Raw genomic sequence first — 27,944 nt, forward strand, 5'->3', positions numbered from 1 at the left:
TGGAGCGCCCCCCCCCACCCCCCCGCCACACTTTGGTTAAAACAAAACAAAACAAAACGACAAACGGACCAAAGAATAAAAAATTAAAAATACAAGTATTAAATATTTTTGTATTAAAATTACTTAAAAATCCCAAATAAACACTTTGTGATGGAGCCGAGGATCTTTATATATTCTCTATATATTCATTTGTATGTAAAAACCTTTGTGTTCTGTTCTTTAAATAAAAATATAATAAGAGCCAGTTTGTCACGTGGGCGGAGCTGCGGCAGGTGTTCGTGTCACGAGCGCCCGATCTTAAACAGTACTTCACACATGATGGCCGCCACCGAGGATTTGAGGGCGGTCGACAGCGAGATATCCAGCAGCCGGCTCTCGTACAGGACGAACTCCGTCTGGTTCTCCTCCACCCTCGCCATGGCCAGTAGCGCCTTGGCGGCGCGGCACATCATGTTGACGCTGGGCGGCTCCGGGGGCGCGGCGGCGTGCAGCATGCCGTGCGAGCTCTGATACTGAGCCATGGCCACGCTGTCCTCCAGGAAGCCGATCAGAGTTCCCACGCTGCCCTTCTGCAGGGCGACGGCGCGCGCCGCCGTGGAGTCGCCCTGCGCCAGGTTGGACAGGACCGCCACCGCCATCTCCCGACACACCTGGCTCTTCCTCTCGCCCACCAGGCGCACCAGCGTGGCGTAGAGCTTCTGTTGGCGGCTGAACGGCGGCGTGGCGAGCAGCAGGTCCACGTTGGAGTCCTGGATGCTCAGCTTGCACAGACACTCCAGCACCAGCCGCTGAGGCGTGAGCGAGGAGCCGCCGCCCGCCGCCGAGAACGGGTCCTGGGCCTCGGCGGACGGGCACACCATCCAGTGCAGCAGCCCGTCCAGCACCGGCAGGCAGATGCTCTCGGGGTACAGCGACAGGTCCAGCTGGCCGGACATGTTGGCGAGCGTCACCAGCGTGTTCTCCCTGAGCGCCGCCAGGCAGTCCCACCACCACTCGTCCCGGCTGCACGCCAGCCCCCGCTCCTCCTCCCGCTGGTAGCTGGGCGGCGTCTGCTTCCTGCGGGGGTGGTGGTGGTGCAGCAGCACCAGCCGGCCCAGGATCAGCACCAGGCCGGGGTGCCGCGACATTTCGGCGTCGTTGCCGGGGACGAAGGAGAGGCTGCGCACGATGTTGGAGATGCAGACGCAGCGCTTGGCGAGGGAGTCCTGCCACGACTCGGCGGTGGACAGCGGGGCCTCGTCCCAGCAGCGCGGCTCGTCCTCCAGCTGGCTGATGGGACTCCGAGCCGCCGGCGAGCTCTGACCTCCGACCTCCGACGGGGATCCTGGAGAGACAGCGGTTTGTTACCACGGTGACCAGCTGACAGAGCGCCAATCACCACCAATCTCCATTTATGCCATTAAAGGGGCAGTTCACCCGTTTAACAGCTGGAGATACTGATGACAGCCGACCGGTTCACGTATGTAGTACTAGTACATGGTATGTAGTACTAGTACACGGTATGTAGTACTAGTACACGGTATGTAGTACTAGTACACGGTATGTAGTACTAGTACACGGTATGTAGTACATGTACACAGAGATCTCGTCGTTTTTTTACCTTCTCGTGTTTCCTGTTGCGTCTCCTCAGCAGCCGGCCGGTTATTCTTCACGTCTCCCCCTTCCCCTTCTTCCTCCTCCTCCTCCTCCTCCTCCTCCTCCTCCTCCTCCTCCTCCTCCTCCTCACTGCCACCTCCTCCTGCTCTCTGCTGGCCCCCACCCCCCCACGCCGCTGGGGGGTCTGTTAGGGCGGAGTCTCCTGTCAGGATGTGAGTCGTGGAGTCTCCTCCTCCGGCCTTCCAGTGCAGGAGGCCGCTGATGAAGCCGTTGGGTCGGCTCAGCTCCACCCAGCGCTCCTCCACCTCCTCCCACGCCTCCCCCGTCTCCTCCACCCTGACTGGCAGCTTGTCGTACTTACTGGCCTGTGGGGGGCGGGGCTCCGCCTGCTCCTGGTGCTCCGCCTGCTCCTGGTGCTCCTCTTCCTTCACCTCCTCTTTGACAGCGAGCTCACCATCTTTCACCTCCTCGTCGGCATTGATGGCAGCTGCAGCTGGGAGTAGCGGTGACACCTCCTCTGTCACCCCCGCTGACCTCCTCGGTATCCTCTGCTCCTCATTAGATGCAGAGGTGGTGGCTGGAGGCTCCTTTAGCACCTCCTCTTCGACGGGGGCGGGCGGAGGTCCCAGCAGGGTTCTCTGGCCCTCTGTTCCGACCTCGTACTCCTCCAGGATACCGAAGATCTGGATGAGGCAGCGGCGGTAAACCTCCACGATGAGCTCCAGGAAACCAGAGAGCTGCAGGAGGACAGGAGGAGGACAGGAAGTCAGGAGGAGGTCAAGAGGAGGACAGGAGGAGGACAGGAAGTCAGCAGGAGAACAGGAGCAGGTCAGGAAGTCAGGAGGAGGAGAGGAGGAGGTCCTGTCTCCTCTCTCCCGTGTCTCACCTGTGTTAGGTTGAAGCCTCCCACTGAGCTGTCGTCGTACAGCAGGATGTTGATGGTGTCCAGAGCCCAGGTGCTCTCTGCTAATAGGCCGGACTTCAGTGACATCATCACCCGCCACGCCTCCGGGGTTCCTGATTGGTGGAAATTAATCACAGAGCGTCTGAGTGACAGAACTGAACACGCTGTTGGTTTTCATCTGTGTGTGTGTTAGCGAGTTAGCATGTGTTCCTGTGTGTGTGTGTGTTAGCGTGTTAGCATGTGTTCCTGTGTGTGTGTGTGTTAGCGTGTTAGCATGTGTTCCCCTGTGTGTGTGTGTGTTAGCGTGTTAGTATATGTTCCTGTGTGTGTGTGTGTGTGTGTGTTAGCATGTGTTCCTGTGTGTGTGTGTGTGTTAGCATGTGTTCCTGTGTGTGTGTGTGTTAGCGTGTTAGCATGTGTTCCTGTGTGTGTGTGTGTGTGTGTTAGCATGTGTTCCTGTGTGTGTGTGTGTTAGCGTGTTAGCATGTGTTCCTGTGTGTGTGTGTGTTAGCGTGTTAGCATGTGTTCCTGTGTGTGTGTGTGTGTTAGCGTGTTAGTATATGTTCCTGTGTGTGTGTGTGTTAGCGTGTTAGCATGTGTTCCCCTGTGTGTGTGTGTGTTAGCGTGTTAGTATATGTTCCTGTGTGTGTGTGTGTGTGTGTGTTAGCATGTGTTCCTGTGTGTGTGTGTGTGTTAGCATGTGTTCCTGTGTGTGTGTGTGTTAGCGTGTTAGCATGTGTTCCTGTGTGTGTGTGTGTGTGTTAGCATGTGTTCCTGTGTGTGTGTGTGTTAGCGTGTTAGCATGTGTTCCTGTGTGTGTGTGTGTTAGCGTGTTAGCATGTGTTCCTGTGTGTGTGTGTGTGTGTGTGTGTGTGTGTGTGTTAGCATGTGTTCCTGTGTGTGTGTGTGTGTGTGTGTGTGTTAGCATGTGTTCCTGTGTGTGTTAGCGTGTGTGTCGTCTGACCCGTGTCCTTGGCAGTGAGCCGGCGTCGGGGCTTCAGTTTGGGGGGCGTGGCCTCCACAGAGCTGGGGGGGAAGCTGACCTCCCTGTGGAGGAGGTGGAGGCCCTGAGCGGGTGGGGGGCCGGGGGGGATGCTGGGCTTCTTCATGGCGGGCAGGTAGGGGGCGCCGTTGGGGGACATAGAGCCTCCCAGGGGCCGGGGGAAGGAGGAGGGGCTGTGGGGGCGGGTCACGTGGTTAGGAACTGTGGGCGTGGCCTGGAAGGAGGAGGAGGGGGGCTGTCGGATGGGCAGGGGGGGCATGGAAGGGGAGGAGGAAGAAGAGGAGGAGGAAGAGGAGTGGGGGGGGTATGGCGGCTGGCGTTGGCCCGGATGGCCGGGGGGCCACTGGCCGTCCTGGGGGGTCCTGCCTTCCTGGTCGTCCCCGCGTGTCATGCCGGGGTAGGGGGGCCCCTGGCCCTGCCGCCCGTACGTGTAGCCCATGTCCGTCCTGGGGTGCCACATGTTGGCCTGTGGCCCCTCCCCAGGGCCCCCGGACACCGCCGGCGGTCCTGAGCCCATCATGCCGTGCTGCGGGGGCCCCTGGCGGTCCCGCGTGTAAGGGTACGAGAACTGACCCTGAACCGGCCGCCGCTCGGGGCCCATGTAGCCCCCCCACATGTCGGCCTGCTGGGAGCCAAACTGCTGCACGGGGAACGCCTCGCCCTCGTGACGCTTCGCCGGCGGATACAAAGCCTCTATTGGACGCTTGTAACCCTGACGACAGAGCAGAGGAGCAGCTGATTGGTTCGCTCAGAGCACAGCGAGGTTTAACTATACAGGGGCCACTTTTTTTTTAACCTAGTAACAAGTCAAACTAAGATCCTGATTGGGTGGAACACCTGAGGCTGAATGCTCACCTGCTGCTGAGGGTACAGGGGCTGATGGGAGCTGTAGGCCATACTGTGAGGATACTGCTGCCCGTAGCCATCGTGTCTGAAGAGAGCGAGTAAAACTTTATTTAAAGGTTGCGTATGGACAAACAGTAAAGCTCCATCTACAGTACACTCAGATGAAAACAAAAACTTAACCCCCCGCTCCCCTCACCTCTGGTGGGGGTACCTGTTGGCAGGGTACAGGCCAGCCTCGTTTCCAGATGGACCCATGTTGTTCTGACCTCCGGGGGGCGCCATGCCTCCTTCTGGCCCCATCACATGCTCCGGCCTGCAGCACAGACAATAACTCAAATAAGTTCAGGCCTGTAAATACAAACAGGAGCTGACACACACACAAATATCTGAACCAGGGTCCATTCAATTTTTGGTGAATTTTACACAGGGTCCTATGAACATCTGGTCCTCTACCTGGGCCTCATCTTCTCTCAATTTCTGGTCAGTATCAAAACTTCTGCTAACAGATTACAGGAAAACGCATCTGGGCTACATTTTTCCTTTTACCAATTCTGAAATGACTGATTGGTACTAAAAGTGTTGGAACTGGTCCAGTAGAAGACCTCAGCCGGCAGTGAAGATGTGAAGAATAAGCAAGCTGTCCGTCCAGTGTCTTACCTTCGCTCATAGCCGGGGCCATAGGGGTACTGGGGTCTGGGGCCCATCCCTGTCAGGGGCCCAGAGGGCGGCCCGCGGGGGTACATGTCCTGCATGGCACCGCTGGGCATCTGACCGGGACCAAAGCCTTCGGCGGACCCTGGTCCTGAAGAAGAAAAGGTGAGGACACGTCACTTAGTGAAAAAATTCACTGCATCATCACAGGTTTCCTTTCAAACATATATACTTCTTTAAAAAAAAAAAAAAACTAAAAACGGGGGATTTGGGAGCTCGGTGGTGATGAAACGTGGATGCAATATGAGCCAACAGCCCTTTGATGGTTTTGGCCACCAGGGGGCAGCACAACAGCATTCACACCACTGGAGAACTCCACTGTTTCTACCCATGATCCTCTGTGTCCACATCCTGCTGTCTGAGTGACTGATAGGTAGTAAAAGTGTTGGAACTGGTCCAGTAGATCACCTCAGCCAGCAGACACCAAACGGGATCCGTACAGAGACTGACCTTTAAGATCCACACGAAACACACCAGATTCCATTTACAAAAGTAGTAGTTGCTTGTCAACCACACTTAGTTTGTTCAGTTGTTTTGTGACTTTGTGACTATATTTGAGTGTAACGCAGTTTCACAAACAAACTGATGGAGGCAGCAGCAGAGCAGCAGCTCCTGTGTCCTGTTCTCTAAAATCCCTGTTTTAGTGAATGTAGTCTGGTGTGTGTGCTGTTTGTGGTTAAACCAAAAGGATCTTCCAGGTCTCTCTCTGTAGGGATCCTTTCCATGATGCTGTCACACACTTAGAATAACACTCTGAGCCTGTCAGTGGATCAAACAAGCTCTTTTGGTGGACCTACTGTGATCAGGTGCAGTTGTCCCAAAGGATCACGTTGCAGCCATTGCAGCCCGTTTGGTGTCTGCTGGCTGAGGTGATCTACTGGACCAGTTCCAACACTTTTACCACCTACCAGTCACTCAGACACCAGGATGTGGACCCAGAGGGTCTGAAGTCAACATGGACGCCCGTTGTCTTTCCACACATCTACTAATTGATGCTTACAGCAGGTGCTGGTTCCTCCTCACCTTTTCTTGGCCCTACGAATGGGTCTTTGTGGGCATCGTACTGCATCCTCATCATCGGATCTGTTGGTCCTCCTCCCTGCTGGAAGAGGGTGCCGCCGGGTCCTGGTCCTCGCTTGATGTGGAAGGCTGGATCGTTGCCTTCAGAGAACGGGTCCTGGATGCTTACTCCTCCCATGGTCCTGAGAAGTGAAGAAAGAGATCCACTCATTCAAAAGATCACATTTTAAACTCTCAGCTGAACATTGTTCATTTAACTAAAGATGACATGCCGTCCCTACCTGTTTCCCAGCTGGGGGCCCATCTGGCTGTGTGGGGTGGAGGCCGGAGTCGGGGGCTTCAGGTCTACGGGGGCCTCGGTCAGGGAGCTGCTGCTGGACTGAGGGGTGTTGGGGCCCTGCAGGGAGCCTGAGTTGGCTGCCGAAATACAGACCAAATAGAGAAAAAAGAGAGAGAGAGAGAGACAGAGAGACAGACAGACAGAGAGAGACAGAGAGAGAGACAGAGAGAGAGAGAGACAGAGAGAGAGACAGAGAGAGAAAGAGCGAGAGACAGACAGACAGAGAGAGACAGAGAGAGAGACAGAGAGAGAGAGAGAAAGACAGAGAGAGACAGACAGAGAGAGACAGAGAGAGAGACAGAGAGAGAAAGAGCGAGAGACAGACAGACAGAGAGAGACAGAGAGAGAGACAGAGAGAGAGAGAGAAAGACAGAGAGAGACAGACAGAGAGAGACAGACAGAGAGAGAGAGAGAAAGAGCGAGAGACAGACAGACAGAGAGAGAGAAAGAGAGAGAGAGACAGACAGACAGACAGAGAGAGAGAGACAGAGAGAGAGACAGAGAGAGAGACAGAGAGACAGAGAGAGAGAGAGAGAGAGAGAGACAGAGAGACAGAGAGAGAGAGAGAGACAGAGAGAGAGAGACAGAGAGACAGAGAGAGAGAGAGAGACATCATGGGAAATTAGGTCAGATTGAGGTCACTGATGTTTACATTCACTCTCCTTCCTCGTCTGACACCTCGCTCTGGTTCCCTGTTACCAGACGAGTGTGTGTGTGTGTGTGTGTGTGTGTGTGTTTAATCCCGTCTCACACAGGGAATCTGGAATTCCCTTTCTAATGTCTTCTCGACATAATCGTGTGTCGGCGGTGTGTTTAAAGACCCTCAGTATTGTCGGTAAAAGTGAGTGAGAACCCACAACGTACGATAGAGTACCTGTTCTTAACACTACCACCTTAATACACCACTTTGTGGGGTCCACCTTAAACAGGAGGGCCAGGTGATCCTCCAGTGGACCGCAGGTGTGAATGCAGACAGGGGACGGCTCACCTGGAGATGGAGGCTGGATCTTGGTTTGGAGCGAAGGTGGCTTCCTGGCGTCGCTGGCGGGCCCCGCGGCGTCAGACGGAGGCTCCTCCCCCCGCTCCACCTTACACTCGTAGGCGAACAGGTACTGGATGTACTGCTTCTTCAGAGAGCTGGCGGCGCTGCTCGACGTCCCCACGTTCAACTGGGACGACAACGCACGCCACTTCTTATTCTTATTCACCTGGGGGGGAGAAGGGGTGAGGAGGAGGAGGAGGAGGAGGAAGTTCAGTTTCAGACATCCTGACAGTTTAAACCGGTGTACACAGAACCAAGATGGCCGCCTCACCATGGCCAGGCCTCCGATCTCTCTGACCGCCAGGTAGAGTCTGAACAGGTCCAGGGGCTTCTTTCCCACGGCGGGCAGGTTAAGGACGGGCGTCCCCCTCTCCTCCATGAAGGACAGGTAGCGGTCCACCCACAGCCTCCTCTCTGGCTCCGGGCCCATGTCGTACAGCCGGGTCACCTTCTCGCTGGTCATGGTGGCCACACTGGGCTTCTGGAGAGAGCGAGACAGGGAGGCCGCCATCAGCGTCAGGCCGACACCAACAGGATCACTACAGCCGTTATATCGCTGTCCGCACACACACCAGACTCCATTCACAAAACAGTGATTTTACCTCACAGTCTGCTGCTGCTGTGATTTGTTAGTTTGTTGGTGTTATTGTGTGATAAAAAAGTGTTGTGTTTGATCTGAACTGAGTAAAAACTATCAAACAACAACAAACTGATGGAGACAGCCGTAGACTCCTGGGTAAAATGACTGTGAATGTCTGTGGAATCTGGTTGCTTTAAACAGTGAAAACAAAACCAGACTCCATTTTACCTCAAAGAGCACATGATCTGCTGTTTAACTGCTGCTATCAGTTAGTTAGTTATTGTTTGGCTTTTATTTTAAAGGGTTAGTTCAGATCCAACACCATTTGTGTAACACACAGACGCAGCCGTAGGCCAGCAGCTCCTCTGTTCTGTGATTGTAAAATTACTGTTTTTATCAATGGAGTCTGGTGGCTTTGAACAGGGCGATAAAACGGCTGTTTGTTTGTCACCTTTCTAGCTCCAAATAATGTAATAATTTCCTGATAATGTTATAAAATTTGCACTTAACTTGATTGAAAATGTAATAATTGGTTATTCTAATGCAAAAATAATTATGATAAAAAATGACATTTCTTGAAACAGTTAAAATAACTAAGGTTGCTAAATCATCACGTAAGCAAAGAACTACTGCAGTTAATCACAGCAGGGCTCTATGGTGACCAGAGAGCTTGATTATAGTCAAAACCAATAAAACAGAGAATAAAATAGTCACACAGTTTGACGTATACACACCGTAGAACCTCAGAGATTCATTAAAACATAAAGACGCGTGCTTTGTTTGCACTCACAGGGCTGCTGGACGTCTTGGGCCAGGCGGGGCTGCTGATGCTGTCGCTGTCCTCCCCGTGATAGGACGACAGACTGGCTGAGCTGGGGGACATGGGGGACGGGGTGGGGGGCTTGGACACACACTGAGAGCTGTAGCTGTCCTGTGGTACAAAACACACACATATATATAGCATTAGCATATGTCAGCTGGGGCCTGTCCACATCTCCATTTTCTACTTAAACTCCATGCAGGTGCTTTTTGTCCGCACTTTTCAAAGATCACTCCAACGTTTGGGTGAGTGAAATGACTCTTAGTGTGGAACATGGGCCAGAAGACTTTCATATTACATTTTGTTCAAAGGAGAAAGTTCCAGTTCCTTAACCCTGGGTCCTATCTGTTCAGATCCTGCTGTCTAAATGACTGGTAGCTACCAGACTACATTCACAAAAACAGCAATTTTACCTTGCAGAACACAGGAGCTGCTGGTTTACTGCTGCCTCGAAATGTTAGTTTTTTGTGTTATTGTATTACAAAAATATGAATAAATAAATATAAATATATATTTATATAAATATAAATACCAAAGTCACTCAATAACACAAATAAAACTGACTGATGGAGGCAGCAGCTCTAAAATCCCTGTTTTAGTGAATGTAGTCTGGTGTGTGTGCTGTTTGTGGTTAAACCAAAAGGATCTTCCAGGTCTCTCTCTGTAGGGATCCTTTCCATGATGCTGTCACACACTTAGAATAACACTCTGAGCCTGTCAGTGGATCAAACAAGCTCTTTTAGTGGACCTACTGTGATCAGGTGCAGTTGTCCCAAAGGATCACGTTGCAGCCATTGCAGCCCGTTTGGTGGCTGCTGGCTGAGGTGATCTACTGGACCAGTTCCAACACTTTTACTACCTACCAGTCACTCAGACACCAGGATGTGGACAGAGAGGATCATGGGTAGAAACAGTGGAGTTACCCTTAATGATGCCTGCAGCAGTTGGACCTAATCTTCCCTGCGTAGCTTCAGACTAAAGGCACTACGATAGTTTTCCTGCAGCAGGTTTATCAGATCCGCAACGTTTTTAAAATATTGCAAAACAACATCTGCCAGTGTTTGTAGGAAACTTGCAGGAGTTTCTCTGATCAGATTTAAACATGGCAGCTTCTTCGCTTGCTGCCTTCTGTTTGTTCCAAGCAGGAGACGTTCCTCAAAGCAAACGACTCCCTGGTGCTTGTTTCACTGCCGACAGTATTGATCAGCCTGTTTCCAGCAGCATGGCGCTTGTTCCTCCTGGGTTTGGCTGGTTTGGAAGTGTTACAGAAAACCCAGAATAACCAGCTCCTGCCAGCAGGCGCTCCCACTCCTGTTTAGATTTCTTCTTCTCTGGCTCCTTTTATCTCGTGTTGTTCCCACTCGTTCGCTTCACTCTCATCTTGGCAGCTGGAGAGCGTTGAAGGCTGCGGCGCTGCTCTCCGCCGCCTCGCCTCTCTCCTCGTTATGCGGTGGCGAGGAGTCGGCCTTGATCACAGATCTGCGCGGGGGGCGTAGACGTGGCGGTCGGGGTTCCGCGAGGCGACTCGTCTTTGACTCGTCGTCGCTCGTCTCCGTGCTCCTCAACAGCTCTAGAGACTCCGCCGCCGCTAATTTCTGTTTTGTTTTGCGTTGCAGCAGTTTGTCGCTCATGTGAGCTGTCAGAGAGACTTCCAGCTTCAGAGTCTGGAAGCTCAGTCGGATATTAAAATTCCCAACAATTCCACCACTTTCCATATAAGAGCGTGTTTCTTTGCCAAATAACTCACAATTAGAGTAACTCGGCAGGTAGACTGAGATTATACTGGTTTTAAACAGGATTAAACTCTCTGCTTCAACCTCTCATCTGGACTCGCTGGATCAGAATTCATCTGATCTGGTTAAAATAAAACTCCTCAAATGTAATATTCAGTTGTCTTCTTTAAATCTATAATGTTCAGATTAAGGCAGAATGTGAATCAAATCATTTTTGGGGGTTCAGTGATTGTTGCTTCAGGCTTTTATCAAGTTTAATGTGGATGCAAGGTTCAGCTTTATTATCATCATACATACGGGCTCCCTACGTTTTAGATTATTTCTATCTAAGGATAAACAGTTAGTTACACATGCTGTATATACACAGTGGAATATGCAGCCTGTAGTGCTTCCTAATTATTTCTTTATTACATATTTTGGTGTCTGGAGTTCCCCTCTAAGACGCGCTCAGTCACACACCTTGGGTTTGGGTGGATCGACGCCCTCTTTGTTGAGCTCAACCCTCTGCTTGGCGTCTGGATGAGGACCCATCCCCTCAGCCGGCATCATCATGGGGCCTGAAAGATAAAACGACCAAGTGATTTACAGGACGCCAAGAATTAAAAAAAAACAAAAAACATCTTATTCTGACAAGTTTGGCATCTGTGGTCCTACCTGAGGATGGGGCGTTGTAGGGGGGTCCCTGTGGCGTCATCCGCCCAGAGTTGTTGCCCGTTTGCTGGCTGTAGGGACCCCCAGGACCCCCAGGACCAATTCCTCCCATTGGTGCCATACCAAGGTAGCTCCCCTGCCTGGACACCACAGAGGAACAAGCAGGTTTTATTATTAGCATCAATACGAGATCAAACCTGTGAGCTGCAGCTTTGATTCAGGGGGCGAAGAAGAAGACGAAAGTGTCCGTCTCCAGGACCCGTGCAGTTAGAGAAGACAAAAATAACAGAGGAAGATGAAGAAGACACACGGAGAGAAACAAGTGAAGGATTTCTAATGATCTTGAGCTCAGTGCCGGGTTAGTCCAGGGGGTTGCACCTCTCCAGCATGCCGTCTAAAGTCCTCTGAAGCTGAAGTTTGCTTCTGTTTCATGATTCAACTGCAGGATTTATTCCATCGTGTTAAAGGAGAACTCTGGTTCCTCTCTGTTCATATTCTGGTGTCCTAATACTAAAAGTGCTGGTCCAGTAGATCACCTCATCCAGCAGCTGCCAAAATCCACCAGACTCCATTGATAAAAACAGTAATTTTATGCAGGAGTTTCGGGTCTACCGCTGTCTCGATCACTTTGTCGTCACTGTTGTTTGGTTGTATTATTGTGTGACTTCAGTGTTTTAAATGATTAGTTCAGATCAAACACAACACCTGTGAAACACAATAACACAAACAAACTAATTGATCCAGGCAGCAGCAGACCAGCAGCTCTGGTGTTCTGTGAGGTAAAATGAGTGGTTTTGTGAATGTAGTCTGGTGTGTGTGCAGAGAGTGTGTTCTTGTGTGACTTTGGTGTTTTAAAGCCTTAGTTCAGATCCAACACAATATTTGTCTAACATGCAATAACGTAAATTAACAAGACGAGGCAGTGATGGGACGTTTTCTGCAAGGTAAAATGACTGTTTTTGTCAATGGAGCTGCCATCTGAGGCAAACCACTGGACCAATTCGAGCACTTTTTGTTCCTTCCGGTCATTGAGGCACCAGGATATGAGTAGAGAGGACCCAGGTTTAAAAATACCATTTCAGCAGGTGTGGATATAAAAAAAAAAAAAAAGTTAGTCAGCAGCCCCTCTGAAGCCATGCAGGACCCTTCACAGGACAGGAAGTGGTCTGTTGAGTAAAACATCCCATAAACCTCTGTGTGTGCAACAGAGCCTGACACGGACTCATCGTACAGCATCATCACGTCTTTTTACGAGGGAATAAGCCAAACGGGTCCAACTGGTTGTTAATAATGAGGTTTTGTGTGATGTTACACACAGAAGTCCACTTGAGGAACACCACATTTTTTTGTGTCCAGTCCAGTTTTATAAATCCAAACCACTTCAGGAAAAACATAATGAATGCGTCTGTACATGTCAGGCCCTGGTACCAAACCTACCCATAATGCTCGGGGGGGGTCTGCATGGTGGGTTGGGGCTGAGCATAGGGTCCCTGCTGGGAGTGGTGAGGTGGAGGAGGAGGTGGAGGATGGTGGTGATGAGGGTGAGGAGGAGGAGGATGAGAGGAGTGAAGGGTAGGAGAGAGGGCAGGTCGACCCGCAGGCCAGGACTGGTTGTGGTAGGCTGGGGAGCGAGCGAAGGGAGGCCTGGAGGGACGGGAGGAGTGGGGGGAGAAGCAACAAAAACTTTGATTTGGTTCAAAATGTCGACTTTCGGCAGCTTCAATCAATGAAAAAATATCAGGACTGATGTTCAGGGTCGCCAGGTTCTGATAAAACACCTTCATCAAACAACAGGAAACACTTTAGATGCCTTAAAGGGACAGTTTGGACTATTTGAAGTGCGATCTTTCTACATAGTCAGTGTTTTACGTACAGTAGAGTATTTGTGCAACAACAATGTAAAGCAGTGAAAATATTCCAGTCAATAACCAAACTCCATTGACAAAAACAGTAATTTAACCTCACAGAACAAAGGAGTTTTGCTGTGCTACCGCTGCCTCAATCACCTAACTAACATGTTAATTTGGATCCATAATCACTACTTAAAAACACCAAAGTCACACAGTAACACAAACAGATTAACTGATGGAGGCAGCAGCAGACCAGCAACTCCTGCGTTCTGTGAGGTAAAATTACTGTTTTTGTTAATGGAGTCTGGTGGCTTTGAAGAGCACGACATGACGGCTTCAGTTCCCCACCAGAGATGCTGTCTGACGTAAGGTAAAGCAGTACGATATTCTAAATACAGCTTACATTCAAACTGACTTTTTAAGCAGGTGTTTTTTATGAGGCTAGACTTCATGCTACCCCGTCCACAAACACACTTCAAATAATACAGACTTCATGGTGAATCTGAAAGCTGCATCAGTGAGGGACCCAGAGAAACTCTGAGAGGTGACGGGACTCTAGCTGACAGAGCTGTAATGTGAATTTGGACATTTCTACTATTAAAAAAGGTTCTGTTCAAAGGGAAAAGAGGTTGTTTAGATCTCGGAGCGTCCCTGAACGCAGCAGCTGAGCTCTAAAAGCCGTCAGTGATCTCAGCTCAGTTTAACAGCTGACACAGTGGGATTAACACGACTGAACATGAGACGTGACAACTAAATGTTTAGTAACACAAAGAGTCTAAAACAGGTAAAAACAGTCTGGTCCTTTAAGTCCTGGAACTCCTGGAATGGTTTTGGCTTTCCAGGCTCTTCCAGACTCACCTGCCCTGGGCGGCTGTGGCCGACGTCGAGGATGACGAGTTGGCGCTCGGCCCGGCGTTGGGGCCGACCTCAGGTGGTTTGCGGCTGGCGTTGTGCCCCGGAGGCCCCATGCCCTGCCCGGCGGGCTGCGGCATGCCGGGGGAGGTGGGGGCCATGGCGCCCCCTCCGGCGGGGTACGGCCGGCCCCCGGGGCCGGGCCCGGGGCCGCGCCCCGCTGGCGTGGACGGGCCCTGGCCGTGCATGGGGCTGCTGGCGTTCAAACCCAGGCTGTTGGCTAAGCTGGGACCCGGGCCGGGGCTGCTGTAGTTGGCACTGGGGGCGCCGCCGTAGTGGGGGGGGCGAGGGTAGTTACCTAAAGAGGGCGAGGAGGGAAATGAGCACACAGCGTCTCACCGATACTTCTCTAAAGGCGTTTTTCCATCCTGTACCTGGGGGGCCGTACTGGCCGTACGAGCTGCCCTGCTGGTAGGAGCTGTGGTGCATCGGCCCCCCCGGTGCTGGGTGGGGGGACATGGGTGGTGCCGACTGCTGGGGGCCAAACTGAGGCCCCGGGGTGCTACGCTGCATGGAGGGAGGGAACCCTGAGGAGGACACAGAGAGGAAGAGGAGGAGGAGGTGAGCGGTGGGAGAGCAGGAGGAGACAGGAAGTGGAGGATGAGGAGTCGTACCTCTGTCCTGAGTCATGGCCGACTGAGAGGGATGAGGACCCACATCTGATCCAGGACCAGAGACCTGAGGGGCCAGCTGAGAGCCTGAGAGGGACACAGAGAGCGTTAACCCTCCCCCGTTGGGTCAACAAGCCGCGGGAGAACAGGAAGTGACATCACCACCCTACCTGGTCCGCTGGTGGCAGGGGACATCGGCCCAGACCGCGATTGGCTGCTGGACCCAGCCGGGGACAGCGAAGGGGACGGCGAGGGCCCGGTGCGAGCCGGCGGGGGGAGTCGGGGTGAGACGTGGGGGGAGAAAGGAGAGCGGGCCGGCGTCCCCTGGTCGCCCTGAGCGCTGCCAGAGCCCGACGCCCCTGAACTCACCGCCGCCTCGGTGCCGGTGGGCAAATCATCGATGGAGCCGGACAGATCCTGAAACGTCACAACGACACAGTCAGCGGATCATCGGCGGCTACAGGAGCCACGGAGGCGTGTCCAGGAACCTGAATGTCTTTGGATGCCTTAAAGGGACAGTTTGCATTATTTGAGTGTGGTTGTTTGAGGTCCTTCTCCATCGTCAGTGTAGTAACTGTAGTAGACGACGGCCTCAGTTTGGTGACGCAGATGTTTTATCGCTCTCTTCAAAGACACCAGACTCCACTGATAAAAACACTAATTTTACCTGACAGAACACAGGAGCTGCTGGAAGAGGGAGGGAGGAAAGGAAGGGAGGAAGGAGAGAAAGTGGGAAAGGGGAGGAGGAACAGCAACAGGAGAGGAAAGGAGGAAGGAATGGAGCAAGAAAGGAAAAGGAAGGGAGGAAGGAGGGGGAAGGAGGAAGGAGAGGAAAGAGGAAGGAGAGTAAGGAGAGGAAAGGACGAAGGAGAGGAAGGAGAGTAAGGAGAGGAAAGAGAGGAAAGGACGAAGGAGAGGAAGGAGAGTAAGGAGAGGAAAGAGAGGAAAGGACGAAGGAGAGGAAAGGCGGAAGGAGAGGAAAGGAGGAAGGAGAGGAAAGGAGGAAGGAGAAGCACTGCGCTGAAATCTCCCTTCTGCCCCTGGGCCTCAGGCCAGCCAATCACAGCACAGAAACCCATCCTCCCTCCCTCCCCCACTTGCCAACAGCTCAGCCAATCAGCTTCTCTCTCTCTCTCTCTCTCGTTCTAATTATAAAGAGTGTGTTTGTCTGCAGCCTCCCTCGACCTTCCTCTCCTCCTCCGTTTCTCCTTATTACCTCATCTGTCCTCCCTCCTGCTCAACTTTTCCTCTTCATCCCCTTGTCCCTTCTTTCTCCTCCATTTCTTCTCCTCCCCTCATTTAATTCTTTTTTCAGTCCTGATTTAGCTCCCAATGCATTCCTCCTCCTCCTCCTATCACCCTCTCCTCCTCCTCATCCTCCTCCTCCTCCTATCACCCTCTCCTCCTCCTCCTCCTCCTCCAATCACCCTCTCCTCCTCCTCCTCCTCCTCCAATCACCCTCTCCTCCTCCTCCAATCGCCCTCTCCTCCTCCTCATCCTCCTCCTCCTCCTATCACCCTCTCCTCCTCCTCATCCTCCTCCTCTAATCGCCCTCTCCTCCTCCTCCAATCGCCCTCTCCTCCTCCTCATCCTCCTCCTCCTCCAATCGCCCTCTCCTCCTCCTCCTCCTCCTCCTCCTCCAATCGCCCTCTCCTCCTCCTCCTCCTCCTCCACCTCCTCCAATCACCCTCTCCTCCTCCTCCTCCTCTAATTACCCTCTCCTCCCCCCTCCTCTAATTACCCTCTCCTCCTCGCCCCTCCTGTAATCTCTCCAATCTCCTCCTCCTCCTCCTCCTCCTCCTCCTCCTCCTCCTCGTTGAGGCTGTGACATGATCAACCTCAGAGTTTAAGCGTAGATCTTTACATTATCAGACGGAGGACGCTGCTCTGGAAAACCAAAGTTAAACTTTGTTAACGAGACGTCGAGGTGGAAAATAAACGAGGAGCCAATCAGAGCGGAGCAAACCAGCAGCGAGGACGATGAAGGCTGCGAGGATGATGAAGGCTGCGAGGATGATGAAGGCTGCGAGGATGATGAAGGCTGCGAGGCCTTCGGCTGCTGTTTATGTTCTCCTCCCGCAACGGAGCTGTCTCCCCGCCGCCTGTCGCCATGGCAACTGCATCAGCACCCCCACCCCCACCCCCCCAACCCCCCACCCACCCCCCTCGACTTCAAAAGGAGGCTCCGTAGAGAAAGAGAGAGGAGGGAAGGACGGACGGAAGGCAAAGGGAGGAGGAGAGGGGAGGGAGAGAGAGATGGGAGAGGCAGGGGAAGAGGAGGAGAGGTGGAAACACGAGTAAAGAGGGATGAATTAAATATTTCTTTTGTTGATTTTGTTCACTGACGTCACCTTTCTTTCTTTCTGCACTTTGGCCGTGTGTTAAATGACCTGCCAATAAAGCCTGTTGACCTGAAGCGAGCAGAAAGAATGGAAAAAGAAAGAAATCATTAAAAGCTGAAGGTGAGTTCAGCTTTAAAGGGTAATTCATCTGTTTTTAAACAGGAATTCTGCTCCACAGAAAATCGGACTTTGTCATTGAAAAGCAAAATTGGCGTTTTTGTGAATGGAGTCTGGTGGCTTTGAAGAGGACAATAAAATAGTTGTTTGCGGTCAAATAAGAAGGATCTACCAGCCATTTCATAGTCAATAAGTCATAAAATAACCCAGATCTTACTCATCGTGGGGCCCACAGAGCTAGCTTACTTCCTGTTAGCCCTCCGCTAACTTGAATGGGGGTGAAATTATTTAATCTTCTTCTTCTTTAATCTTAACAAATGTTGTCGTACTGAATGGATCAAAGTCTGATGGTGAAACGAGTCAAATCTACAGACGTCTCTTTCACAATGTGAGTCTGTTGGAAAGTCTTTTTGGGCCGAATAGCGCCATGTGATGGACGCCATTGTTGTAATTATACGGTTAGGCCACCATGTCAAATCGAAGCCTGGAGACCTCCCTGAGGGCCGGTGGATTTAACAGAGACTTGAAGCTCAGTTACACAAAATGAGGTTTTTGTTCAAGGGCTTTTTTTTTTGTGTCGCCGTAGCTCGAAACTTCCTTCGGATACCTCCGTTAGCGGCTTTGAGTGTAAAAGAAATGTCACTCGGTACGGGCCGAACACGCTGGGAACTTCAGGCGTCTTTTGAAAGTAAATTACAGTTCAGTGTTAATCGCTTCAGGTGTGTGTCTCTCTGCGGGAAGTATCAGGCGCCGAGAGCGTGACGCCTGCCAGGTTCAAAGAGGACGGCGTCATTATCGACAGCGAGCTGCAGGACAATCGGAGCCTGCAGGCAGCGGGCAGGTGTGAATCACGCCCACAGAGTCTGACAACAAAACACATTTGAATACAACAGAGATGCTTCAGGACAGGCAGGCGGTTTTTGAGTTTGATGATCTAAATGGAAGAAAACTGCCCTGTGAGGGTTTTCAAAATAAAGGCCCTTTTCTTGTCTGCGGCTGCGAGCAGCTCTGAGCAGATCTGTCGGTTTCTAACAAGCTGTAGATCAAGGTCGTTAACTGTACATCCCCCAAAAGCACAGAGCCTTGTGACCATTTTCAGATCCCTGAATCAAAGCGACAACACTCAGCTGATCCCAACGAACACAAACGACCCAAAGCTTTTAGTCCCTCCAGAAAAATCCATAAGAATGTGGCGGTTCGCTTTTAAACTCTCACCAGTGAAGAGGCGTCCTGCTAGCATCTGCAGCAACTATTAGCCAATACCCCAACAGACCTGTAGGATCCTGCTACACCACACACCGCTGTAACAGCAGCCTTCCTCTAAGCCACCAGATTCCATTGATAAAAACACTAATTTTACCTCACAGAACACAGGAGCTACTGGTCAACTGCTGCCTCCATCGGTTAGTTTGTTATTGTGTGAAATTGGTGCTTTACAGGGTTAATTTGGATCCTTGATATTTGTGTAACACACAATAACACAAACAAACGAGGTTTGGGTGGGTTGCCAAACTGATGTATGATGACGACCAGAGTGAAACCAGCAGCTCCTGTGTCCTGCTCTCTAAAATCCCTGTTTTAGTGAATGTAGTCTGGTGTGTGTGCTGTTTGTGGTTAAACCAAAAGGATCTTCCAGGTCTCTCTCTGTAGGGATCCTTTCCATGATGCTGTCACACACTTAGAATAACACTCTGAGCCTGTCACTTTTACTACCTACCAGTCATTCACACACCAGGATGTGGACACAGAGGACCCAGGGGTAAAAATACCTGTCCCCCCTGTACACAGCCAGCCAATCGGAGGCTTTGGTTGAGGTGACTGACAATTCGGCCTGATTTGTCTTCATAGTCTTCATAGAATCCAATTTCGGACATATTTCTGTCTCTTAGGACTCCTCTGCTGTGGTCGGACTCACCGGCAGGCTGGACGGCCTCTCCTGTTGGCTCAGACTCATCTCCTCGTGGTTCGGTTTCCCAGGAGTCATAGCAGCAGACTGGCCCCGCCCCCCGTACGCCTCCTGTGGCACCTCCTGAATCAAGACAGATGAAGACAAAGTTCAAACTACAAAACACTCACTGCAACCGACCTCACCTTGACATCCACGTTCTGCTGTTCTGACCCGAGAGGACAGAGTCACAAAGCTGACTCTACAGGAGACCTGAGATTTTAAGACGGGAGCATTTCTAAGATCATTCCTTTATTGAAATCTAACTAAGGACGCCAGTTAAAGGCTATTTTTAAACCCGGATGTATCTGTACATAATCTGGTGTCTGAATGACTGGTAGGTGCAAAAAGTGTTGGAATTGGTCCAGTAGATCACCCCAGCCAGCAGCCGCCTAAAGCCACCAGACTCCATTGACAAAAAGAGCAATTTTACATGATAGTTGCGGATGTAAAACTGTATCAAACATTTGGTTTGTTTGTCTTATTGTGTGACTTTGGAGTTTTAAAGTGTTAGCTCGGATCCAACACAATAAACACAGTGACTGATGGAGGCAGCAGCAGAGCAGCAGCTCCTGTGTCCTGTTCTCTAAAATCCCTGTTTTAGTGAATGTAGTCTGGTGTGTGTGCTGTTTGTGGTTAAACCAAAAGGATCTTCCAGGTCTCTCTCTGTAGGGATCCTTTCCATGATGCTGTCACACACCAATTCCAACACACAAAAAAAATTAAATACTGAAAATATCTGTTAATAAAGTTCATTTGAAATCACAACAAACTTAATTTAACTCAGATGCTTCACATTTCAGGTTTCCGATGCTTCCAGCATTATAAATCCATTTAAAATAGAAGGAGACTCATCAGTGTGGGTTACTCTGAGGTTACATCAGTCAGTCTGCTGGATGTTTTAAATTAAAAAAACATTAATATGTGCACTAAGTGTCTTTAGTCTGTTCCCTGTGTTCATGGGTTAGTTTTCTCAGCTGCTTCTTGTCTCTTTCACGGTCTTCTCTGACATTGTTAGGCTTTTATTGTGAAAGGTCTCCAGTCGTACCTGTTGAGGCAGCGGACGCGGCTGCATGTACGGCGGCTGGCTCGGGGCGGCGGGCTGCTGCTGGGGGGGGCTGAAGTACGGCGGCTGTCCGGGCTGACAGTAGCCGCCCACGTTCTGCTGCTGCTGAGCGTACTGAGAGCCCATCTGGAGACACACCAGGCGACATGTTAGCACGTGAGAGAGTCCGGGAGTCGAGGGAGTCATTTTTAGGACGTGGCCGCTTCAGACTTTGATACGTCCAAATTTACTTTAATGGTGCAGAAACAATCAGTTCTATGACTCTCTAAAGACTAAATGGTACAAATCATCATCAGACGTCATGGATACAGAGATAAAACCATGCAGCTGAATGTGGAAGACATTTACAATCACTCAATGTGGGGAAAAAGATAAATATCAAAGAAATATGAAGTAAAAACCTTTAATTCCCATCTTTAGCTGCTCTCCTTCATGCTGCTGTATTCGTCATTACAGCGGCTAATTACCAGTTAACCCTCTGACCTGATCTAAACGCTGCATCCTCGCTGCTGTTTCTTCTTCTTGTGACGTCACAAGAAGAAGAAAGATGAAGAAAGATGCTTCATGTCCCTAAAATGTGTCCAACCTCAGCTAGAAGGTTCCAGAAGTCAGTGAAGCAGAATGAGTGAGAAAAGACTTCAGACTGGGAGAAACATGGAGGAAATCCAGGAATCAGACATGTTGTTCATCAGAGGAGACTAAAGAAAGACAGAGAACATGTTGATCCAGAACAACAGCTTGTGGTTAAACCAAAAGGATCCTCCAGGTCTCTCTCTGTAGGGATCCTTTCCATGATGCTGCACTTTTAGCCAAATCAGCCTAAAGTTTAATTATTACATCAGTCAGTTTGTGAATCTGAAGTGAATCATTTGTTGTGAACAAAGTTTGCTTCACTGCAGCCGTCGGTCATTTCTGACGTCCGTCACTCTGTATTTTACCAAATATGCAAAACGGTTCAACACCTCCGTCTCCACAAGTGTTGAACTTGACGGTCTTTGGATACTAGATATTCAGCATCTCATTCTCTATTTCTCTTTTCATTTAAAAAACACCTCAAACCGGCTGACTGATGTGTGATTTTGACATTTTGACTGTTTTAAGTGTTTTAATTGTGCCGTCAGTGAGCCGCGTCCTCTGCAGGTATGAATGAAGGTCAAGGGTTCAAACCCCCAAGAGGCCAAATCCAAAGTTGCTGAGCAAATTTCACCACAATCTTTGATAATATACCCGATTAAAACACGCTGATGTGTGATTTCTGACTAAACTTTATCACCAACAGCTAAAGTGTTGAGTTTTTCAAGTCCTGTGATGTCTCTCTCTGCCTTCTACATCTTTTCTCTGCTGATCTTCTGCTCTAAAAATGTCAAATTTTACGATTTTTCCTTAAACTTCCTCAAAAGCCTCCTTTCAAAGTCTCGTCAGAAACCACTTCGACCCCGATCTCTGCCGCTTGTGGCCGTATTTTACTGTGATTTCTAATTCCCTGTGTTCTGACTTCAGCTACAGCAGCCAACCGCTACAGAAAAGTGGTTTAATGTTCTACTATGTGACGTATGAGGTGCCGCATCAGACCCAAAACAGCAGTCACAAGTCTAAAAATAGCCCCAGCCTGGTCTGCACCAGGAATAGCCCGGCCCGGCCCGGCCCGGCTCAGCCCGGCCCGCTCTGCAGCAGCCATGTGGTCGGGCAGCATGAATAGTCCTGTTGTCCTTTGAGCGGCTCGGCCACAGTGACGCTGCAGATGAATCAGCAGGGACGAACAAACCGGCTCAAACTCTCTGGAAACAAGTGAAGTCTGTGAGGCAGCAGCAGAGCTCAGAGCTCTCTCTCTCTCTCTCTCTCTCCCTCTCTCTCTCTCCCTCTCTCAATACTGTTTACAAACTGCAAACAACGAGACTCAAAGTCTGGCTGAGAGTGAACGCACACTGTCCCAGGTGAGCTACAAGTTATTCCTGTAAATCATCTCGTCTGACTGAGGAAGAGAGACAGAGAGAATCACACAAACGCCTTAACTTAAAGGGTAATTCCAGTTTTTTCTCCCCCTGGTCCTCTGTGTCCTCATCCTGGTGTCTGAGTGACTGTAGGTAGTAAAAGTGTTGGAACTGGTCCAGTAGATCACCTCAGCCAGCAGACACCAAACGGGCTGCAATGGCTGCAACGTGATCCTTTGGGACAACTGCACCTGATCACAGTAGGTCCACTAAAAGAGCTTGTTTGATCCACTGACAGGCTCAGAGTGTTATTCTAAGTGTGTGACAGCATCATGGAAAGGATCCCTACAGAGAGAGACCTGGAAGATCCTTTTGGTTGAACCACAAACAGCACACACACCAGACTACATTCACTAAAACAGGGATTTTAGAGCTGCTGCCTCCATCAGTCAGTGTGTGTGTTGTTGTGTGATACAAAAATTATATGTTGGATGTGGACTAACCCTTTGAAGACCAAAGTCACTAAACAACATGAATGAAGTTCGAATAAAACTAACTGACGGAGGCAAGCTCTTTTAGTGGACCTACTGTGATCAGGTGCAGTTGTCCCAAAGGATCACGTTGCAGCCATTGCAGCCCGTTTGGTGTCTGCTGGCTGAGGTGATCTACTGGACCAGTTCCAACACTTTTACTACCTACCAGTCACTCAGACACCAGGATGTGGACACAGAGGATCATGGGTTAAAAACACAGAAACTGTGGTGCACAGAGCGCCTCCTACCTGCTGCTGAGGGTACTGCATTCCTCCCATCCCCATCTGCCCCCTGCTGGACATCCCCATCGGGTATCTGTGGGGGGAGGGGGAGCCGTAGGACTGGCCGGAGTATGGCGCCCCGTGCTGCTGGGAGTACGGGTTGTTGCTCATACCGTAGAGCTGTGAGCGCTTCATCACCATCGGGTCCATGGGCGCCACCTTAAAAGGACGGAGATGATTGGCTGGTGAGACATTTTCAACCAGTTAGTTTCTCACAGAGCAGCTGTTCAGAGCGCAGAGTTATTACTGTGGTTCTGCTGTTAGCACGTTAGCTAACCAGCTCGCTCCTCCACGTTTCTCCCTGAAGGTGGGGGACAAACGGAGGGACGAAGGCGCCCACGAGGAGGCGTCCACGAGGAGGCGTCCACGAGGAGGCGTCCACGAGGAGGCGTCCACGAGGAGGCGTCTACGAGGAGGCGTCCTCATGGAGGCGACCACAAGGAGGTGACCACGAGGAGGCGACCACGAGGAGGTGACCACGAGGAGGTGACCACATGGAGGCGACCACGAGGAGGCGACCACACGGAGGCGACCACGAGGAGGTGACCAAGAGGAGGCGACCACGAGGAGGTGACCAAGAGGAGGCGACCACACGGAGGCGACCACGAGGAGGCGACCACACGGAGGCGACCACGAGGAGGTGACCAAGAGGAGGCGACCACATGGAGGCAACCACATGGAGGTGTCCTGAAGGAGGTGTCCTGAAGGAGGTGTCCTGAAGGAGGCCTGTTTAAAGTGGAGTCGACAGTCTCGCTCTGACTCATACCTACCTGACACGCTGACACCACAGCAGGTGAGATGTTTCACCGCTAAGAACAGAAACCACTTCTGGATAAAAACACATGATCCAGACTTTTAATCCTGATATTTCTGACACGTTTCCACCAGTCGGCCGGAAACAGAAACAGAAACAATGTGAGACGACCGCTGACCAATAATCCAGACCTGAGCGTTGATGGATTAAAGCTTCAAGAGATCAAAATGCATCGATGATCCAAACAAACACTGAAGTGTGACCTCATAATAAACGCTGAGGTTGTCTGAGGACAGAGACCTGATCCACAGACCTGATCCATGTCTACACAGAGACCTGATCCACGTCCGAACAGAGACCTGATCCACATCCAATTTTCTATAATTTAACAACTACTCCAATACTTGAGAATCCTGGCCTGAGACCCAAACCAGCTGCTGTTATAATCACATCAGATTCACTGACCGACTAAGAAAACCTAAATGAAAACACAGACCACACACTGAGTGTGTTCAGACTCAGATAATTAATCAGTTGCCTTGATGCCTTCTTTTTTTTAACGCAGAGTGATTAATCAGGAATCAATGGGGGGGGATCGACAGAGAATCAAGCCAATAAGCAGAATCAAGGATTTGTGTGCAGACTTTATCCTGATTTAGCTAAAAGATCTTGTTTGATCCACTGACAGGCTCAGAGTGTTATTCTAAGTGTGTGACAGCATCATGGAAAGGATCCCTACAGAGAGAGACCTGGAAGATCCTTTTGGTTTAACCACAAACAGCACACACACCAGACTACATTCACTAAAACAGGGATTTTAGAGCTGCTGCTCTGCTGCTGCCTCCATCAGTCAGTGTGTTTGTGTTGTACACAAGATAAAGTTACTGGTTTTGTCAATGGAGTCTGGTGACTTTGAAGAGAGAACTGTCAGGAGCTCCGTTTGTCTGCACACTTTTCACTTTTTGAGTTTTATCAGGTGAAATAACTCCTTCATTAATAACTGAAGACGCTGATGTTAGCCACTCATAGACCGATCAATTACATATATTGACAGTTATTACAGTTAACTCAGCGTCCTGCTTTGTTACACTGATACAGTAGCTGAGGTGGACGCTAAATAAAGTGATGTGATGTGATGTGTTTACATGATCCCAACATATTAAATCAGAGACTTTTTTGTGAAGAAAGAGTAAATCTATTCCAACCAGAGAGAATTTATCAGATGAAGTGTGGACATTACATACCATGGGGCTGGTCTACTCCTGTTGGGGTGGTCACATGACTCATTTTTAGGCTGATCGGGATTTCAGGATTTTGTCCCTGCTGTTGCCTCCCTGTCTAAAGTCAGAGGGTTTCTGGTTCGAGGAGTTAGAAGATTTCGGTAAAGATCAGTAAATCCCCGCTCACTGTTGCTTACAGGTGCATAAATGAGACTACAGAGGCCGTTGGGGAGATTAAACCTCCTACTTCTACCTTCAATATATGTCTGCAGGCTGGTTTTCTGCCAGAACCTAAAATCCAAACAGAAGAACCACAGTGACGCCAACTTCCTGGTTCCTGCAGCACTATTATCACTATGGAACATTCTGGTCAGCGCCTCCATGACGGCTGTGTTTATGTGCACACTGATATTCCACTATTGTTCTGGATTTGATCCGGCTCATGTAAACGCTGTGTGAATGAGGACCCGTTAGATCTGCTTTCTTTGGACCTTCTCCTTCAGGACATGTTTTCTGTCCCGTTTACGCTTCAGCGACCAGCCGACCGTCTGCAGGAAGAGACGCCACACATCTGCTCAGAGGGACAAGCACATGACGGCTTAACCCTCAGAAACAGCTGGATTGAAAAGGAAGGAGTGAAAGAGGGAAGGCTGCGTTCATACGGGTCCCCGCCGCAAAGTGAAACCACATCTCCTTCTGATACAGAGGACAAGTAGAGGCTGATAAGCGAGCTCACAGAAGCTGGCGTGAAGTGAAACGGGTCAGCACACTGAAGAAGACGCCAAATCAAAACCACCTCAGACTGACGACGGCCGAGTCAGAGACCGGATCGGCATCAGGCTGAGACTTTCCCACGGTGTGTTCACCTCACAGGAGCGTCTGTGACACCGGTTTAATGGCGTTCTGCAGCCTGCTGGTGGTTAAACGGGTCCTGTGAGCTGAAGTACAGACAGGTTTCACCTCTAAGGTGCCCAGGATCAGGATCAGGATCAGGATCAGGATCAGGATCAGGATCTGTTTGCCTCTTCATTAGTAAAACTCGTCTCATAGGGTCAAGATACACCTTTTACCAGAAGGCTCCTCTACAAATGTTCCACCAAAACAAGTCCTGGCACTATTTAGCAAGATCACCACACGTGGATCCCGGGCACAGGAAGGAACCCAACCCAGCCTATCCCCTCCACCAGGCTGGTGATGAGCGGAGCCAAACCTTCCTCCATAAGAGCTGCATGTAAACAGGAATATTCACTTTAATGGACCTTGTAAACAGCTTAGTGCTGTAAAGGGCAGGGAGCGGCTGGGATGAGCGGGCTGGTGGTGGACAGGGGGCCCTCTGGTGTTGTGGTGGCGGTGATGGGCACATGGCTAATCTGCATGAGTGAAGGTCAGGGCTCCGGTGCGGACATGGGGCCACCGCGGGCTCTCTGCCAGCCAAGTTCACACCAAATCACGGGCTGAAAGCAGCAACACACACCCGGCTGGTAAACCCTCCGGGCACGGTGGGGTGTCACCCTCCTGGAGCCGGGGGGGGGCTGAACATCCCCACACCTCCCGGGACTCCAGGAGAGATAATTAGCATATGAGGAGCAATTAGTTGGTGTCAGAGTTGAACGGAGCTGTCAACACACGGCAGGCCGCTGCTAGCTTTATCATGGACTGACTGCCGTCACCATAAATATCTCCAAGTCCTCCAAATACATTTTACATTATTTCAGTTAAAATGCAATGACAGTGCACCAAAGCAAGCCTCCATTTACACACGCAGCCTCCTCGGGCCTCGGTTAACAGCAGCTACAATGCTAATGTTAGCCTAGCCTAGCGAGCTAAAAACGGAGTCACCTTGGACACGGAATCGAAACATTAACTTTACCAACTCCTCTTACGCGATTATTTATTGTTATATATGCGACTGGTAAATTCAAGACGTACCTTTATTTACGAAAGGGTCAAAAATGCCCAAATGAGTGAGGCCAGCTGTGTAAATGATGTTTATCTGCGGTGGGAAACGTTAGCTATTTGGGTTAGCATAGCGGCTAACGTATGCTAGCATGTTAGCATGAATAAGATGATTATCTGCCATTAGTCAGATCAGTTTGTTCTCTGCTAACATCTCCGGACCGGAGTTTGATAAGGCGGTATTCACCTGGGACCTGCCGCCGCCCTGCCCGGTGCTCCCGGGGCTCATGGCCGGGTGATTCCTTTGTTGTCCTCCCCAGCCGTGGGCAGCCGAGCCGTACTGGGAGCCCATGTCTTTAGCCGGCCCCATGCTCGGCTGCTGCTGTGCAGAAGGATGATTATAATCTGAATATCCGCCTCCGTAGCCTCTCATCATGGTGCTCGGAGACGTTAATAACTGGTTTAAAGTCGGCGTGGCTCCGGACGGGTGTAGCTGCTGCTGGCTCTGCCCGGGAAACCGCTGGAATCCTCCGTTGTTGCCGCCGCCGACTCCACCTCCAGCCGGGGAGCTGGTGGCGGCCATAGCCGCCTTGCTGTGGTTAGCAGCGGCCGAGCTGCCGCCGCCGCTGCCCGGGCCCAGCAGGCTGCTCCCCTGGCGAGAGGGGCTCATCATGCCCCCGTACCCACCACTCCCATAGCCGGGGCGGTAGTTCGGGTAGTGGGTGTACGGGCTGTTGTTGTTGTACCCTTCGTGGGAGTTCTGAACCTGATCCATGGTGCTGTGTACCGAGTGCGCCGCCGTTACCCCAGTCCCTGCGCTTTGTTGTCCGCCATGTTGATCAAAGCAAGGCCCTCCTCTTCCATTCCCATAATAATGATTAAACTCGGAGCGGGTCCCAGTCGGAGGAGGGTTGTTGGTGGTGCTGTTGGTGGCTGATCCGAGGCTGGCATCCATCCGCTCCTCCTCCTCCTCTTCCTCCTCCTCTTCCTCCTCCTCCTCACGGGTGTTCAGCTGGTGTTGGTGATGGCGCTCCTCCGCTCGGCTGTTCCCCTGCAGGAGGAGCTTTTCTGCTCCTCCATGGTGTCTCCGGGTCCCGCTGCTCTCCGCCCGGCCCTGCTGGGTGGCGGCGGTGCTGATGGTGTAGTGGGTCTGCCGCTGGTGGTGGAGCTGCTGGATGAAGCGGCTGAACAGCGGAGGTGTGTGGTGGGATGATGATGATGATGATGATGATGATGGTGG

At 50.9% G+C, this 27,944-nt stretch overlaps 2 protein-coding genes across 1 annotated transcript; one reads left to right on the top strand and one right to left on the bottom strand.

The window, feature by feature from the left end:
• LOC139217594 (NLR family CARD domain-containing protein 3-like) overlaps positions 1-27,944 on the top strand; it is an 81,789-nt gene that overhangs the window by 41,724 nt on the left and 12,121 nt on the right.
• arid1b (AT-rich interactive domain 1B) lies at positions 33-27,693 on the bottom strand. The gene is made up of 24 exons (XM_070848993.1): positions 26,952-27,693; positions 22,802-22,993; positions 20,072-20,215; positions 18,994-19,107; positions 14,790-15,036; positions 14,623-14,706; positions 14,383-14,535; positions 13,955-14,306; positions 12,684-12,890; positions 11,250-11,386; positions 11,055-11,152; positions 8,833-8,973; positions 7,734-7,943; positions 7,409-7,628; positions 6,362-6,497; positions 6,084-6,262; positions 5,007-5,151; positions 4,546-4,662; positions 4,359-4,434; positions 3,465-4,215; positions 2,483-2,613; positions 1,791-2,333; positions 1,664-1,748; positions 33-1,345 (listed from the first exon to the last, which is right to left on the bottom strand). The coding sequence occupies exons 1-24, from the start codon at positions 27,657-27,659 to the stop codon at positions 282-284; spliced, it is 6,234 nt and encodes a 2,077-aa protein (XP_070705094.1). The 5' UTR covers positions 27,660-27,693; the 3' UTR covers positions 33-281.

Source organism: Pempheris klunzingeri, chromosome 18 (assembly GCF_042242105.1).
Source record: "Pempheris klunzingeri isolate RE-2024b chromosome 18, fPemKlu1.hap1, whole genome shotgun sequence".
Taxonomy (NCBI): domain Eukaryota; kingdom Metazoa; phylum Chordata; class Actinopteri; order Acropomatiformes; family Pempheridae; genus Pempheris; species Pempheris klunzingeri.

Bases quoted from the DNA above. Each gene is read 5' to 3' on its own strand.
- arid1b (XM_070848993.1), bottom strand. From the start codon at position 27,659: ATGGATGCCAGCCTCGGATCAGCCACCAACAGCACCACCAACAACCCT. The intron at 14,307-14,382 runs GTACAGGATGGA...CGCCCTCTTTAG, and splicing joins CGGCCAGTACGGCCCCCCAG to GTAACTACCCTCGCCCCCCC. The intron at 1,346-1,663 runs AAGGGGGAGACG...GGTCACCGTGGT, and splicing joins GGAGGAGGAGGAAGAAGGGG to AACAAACCGCTGTCTCTCCA.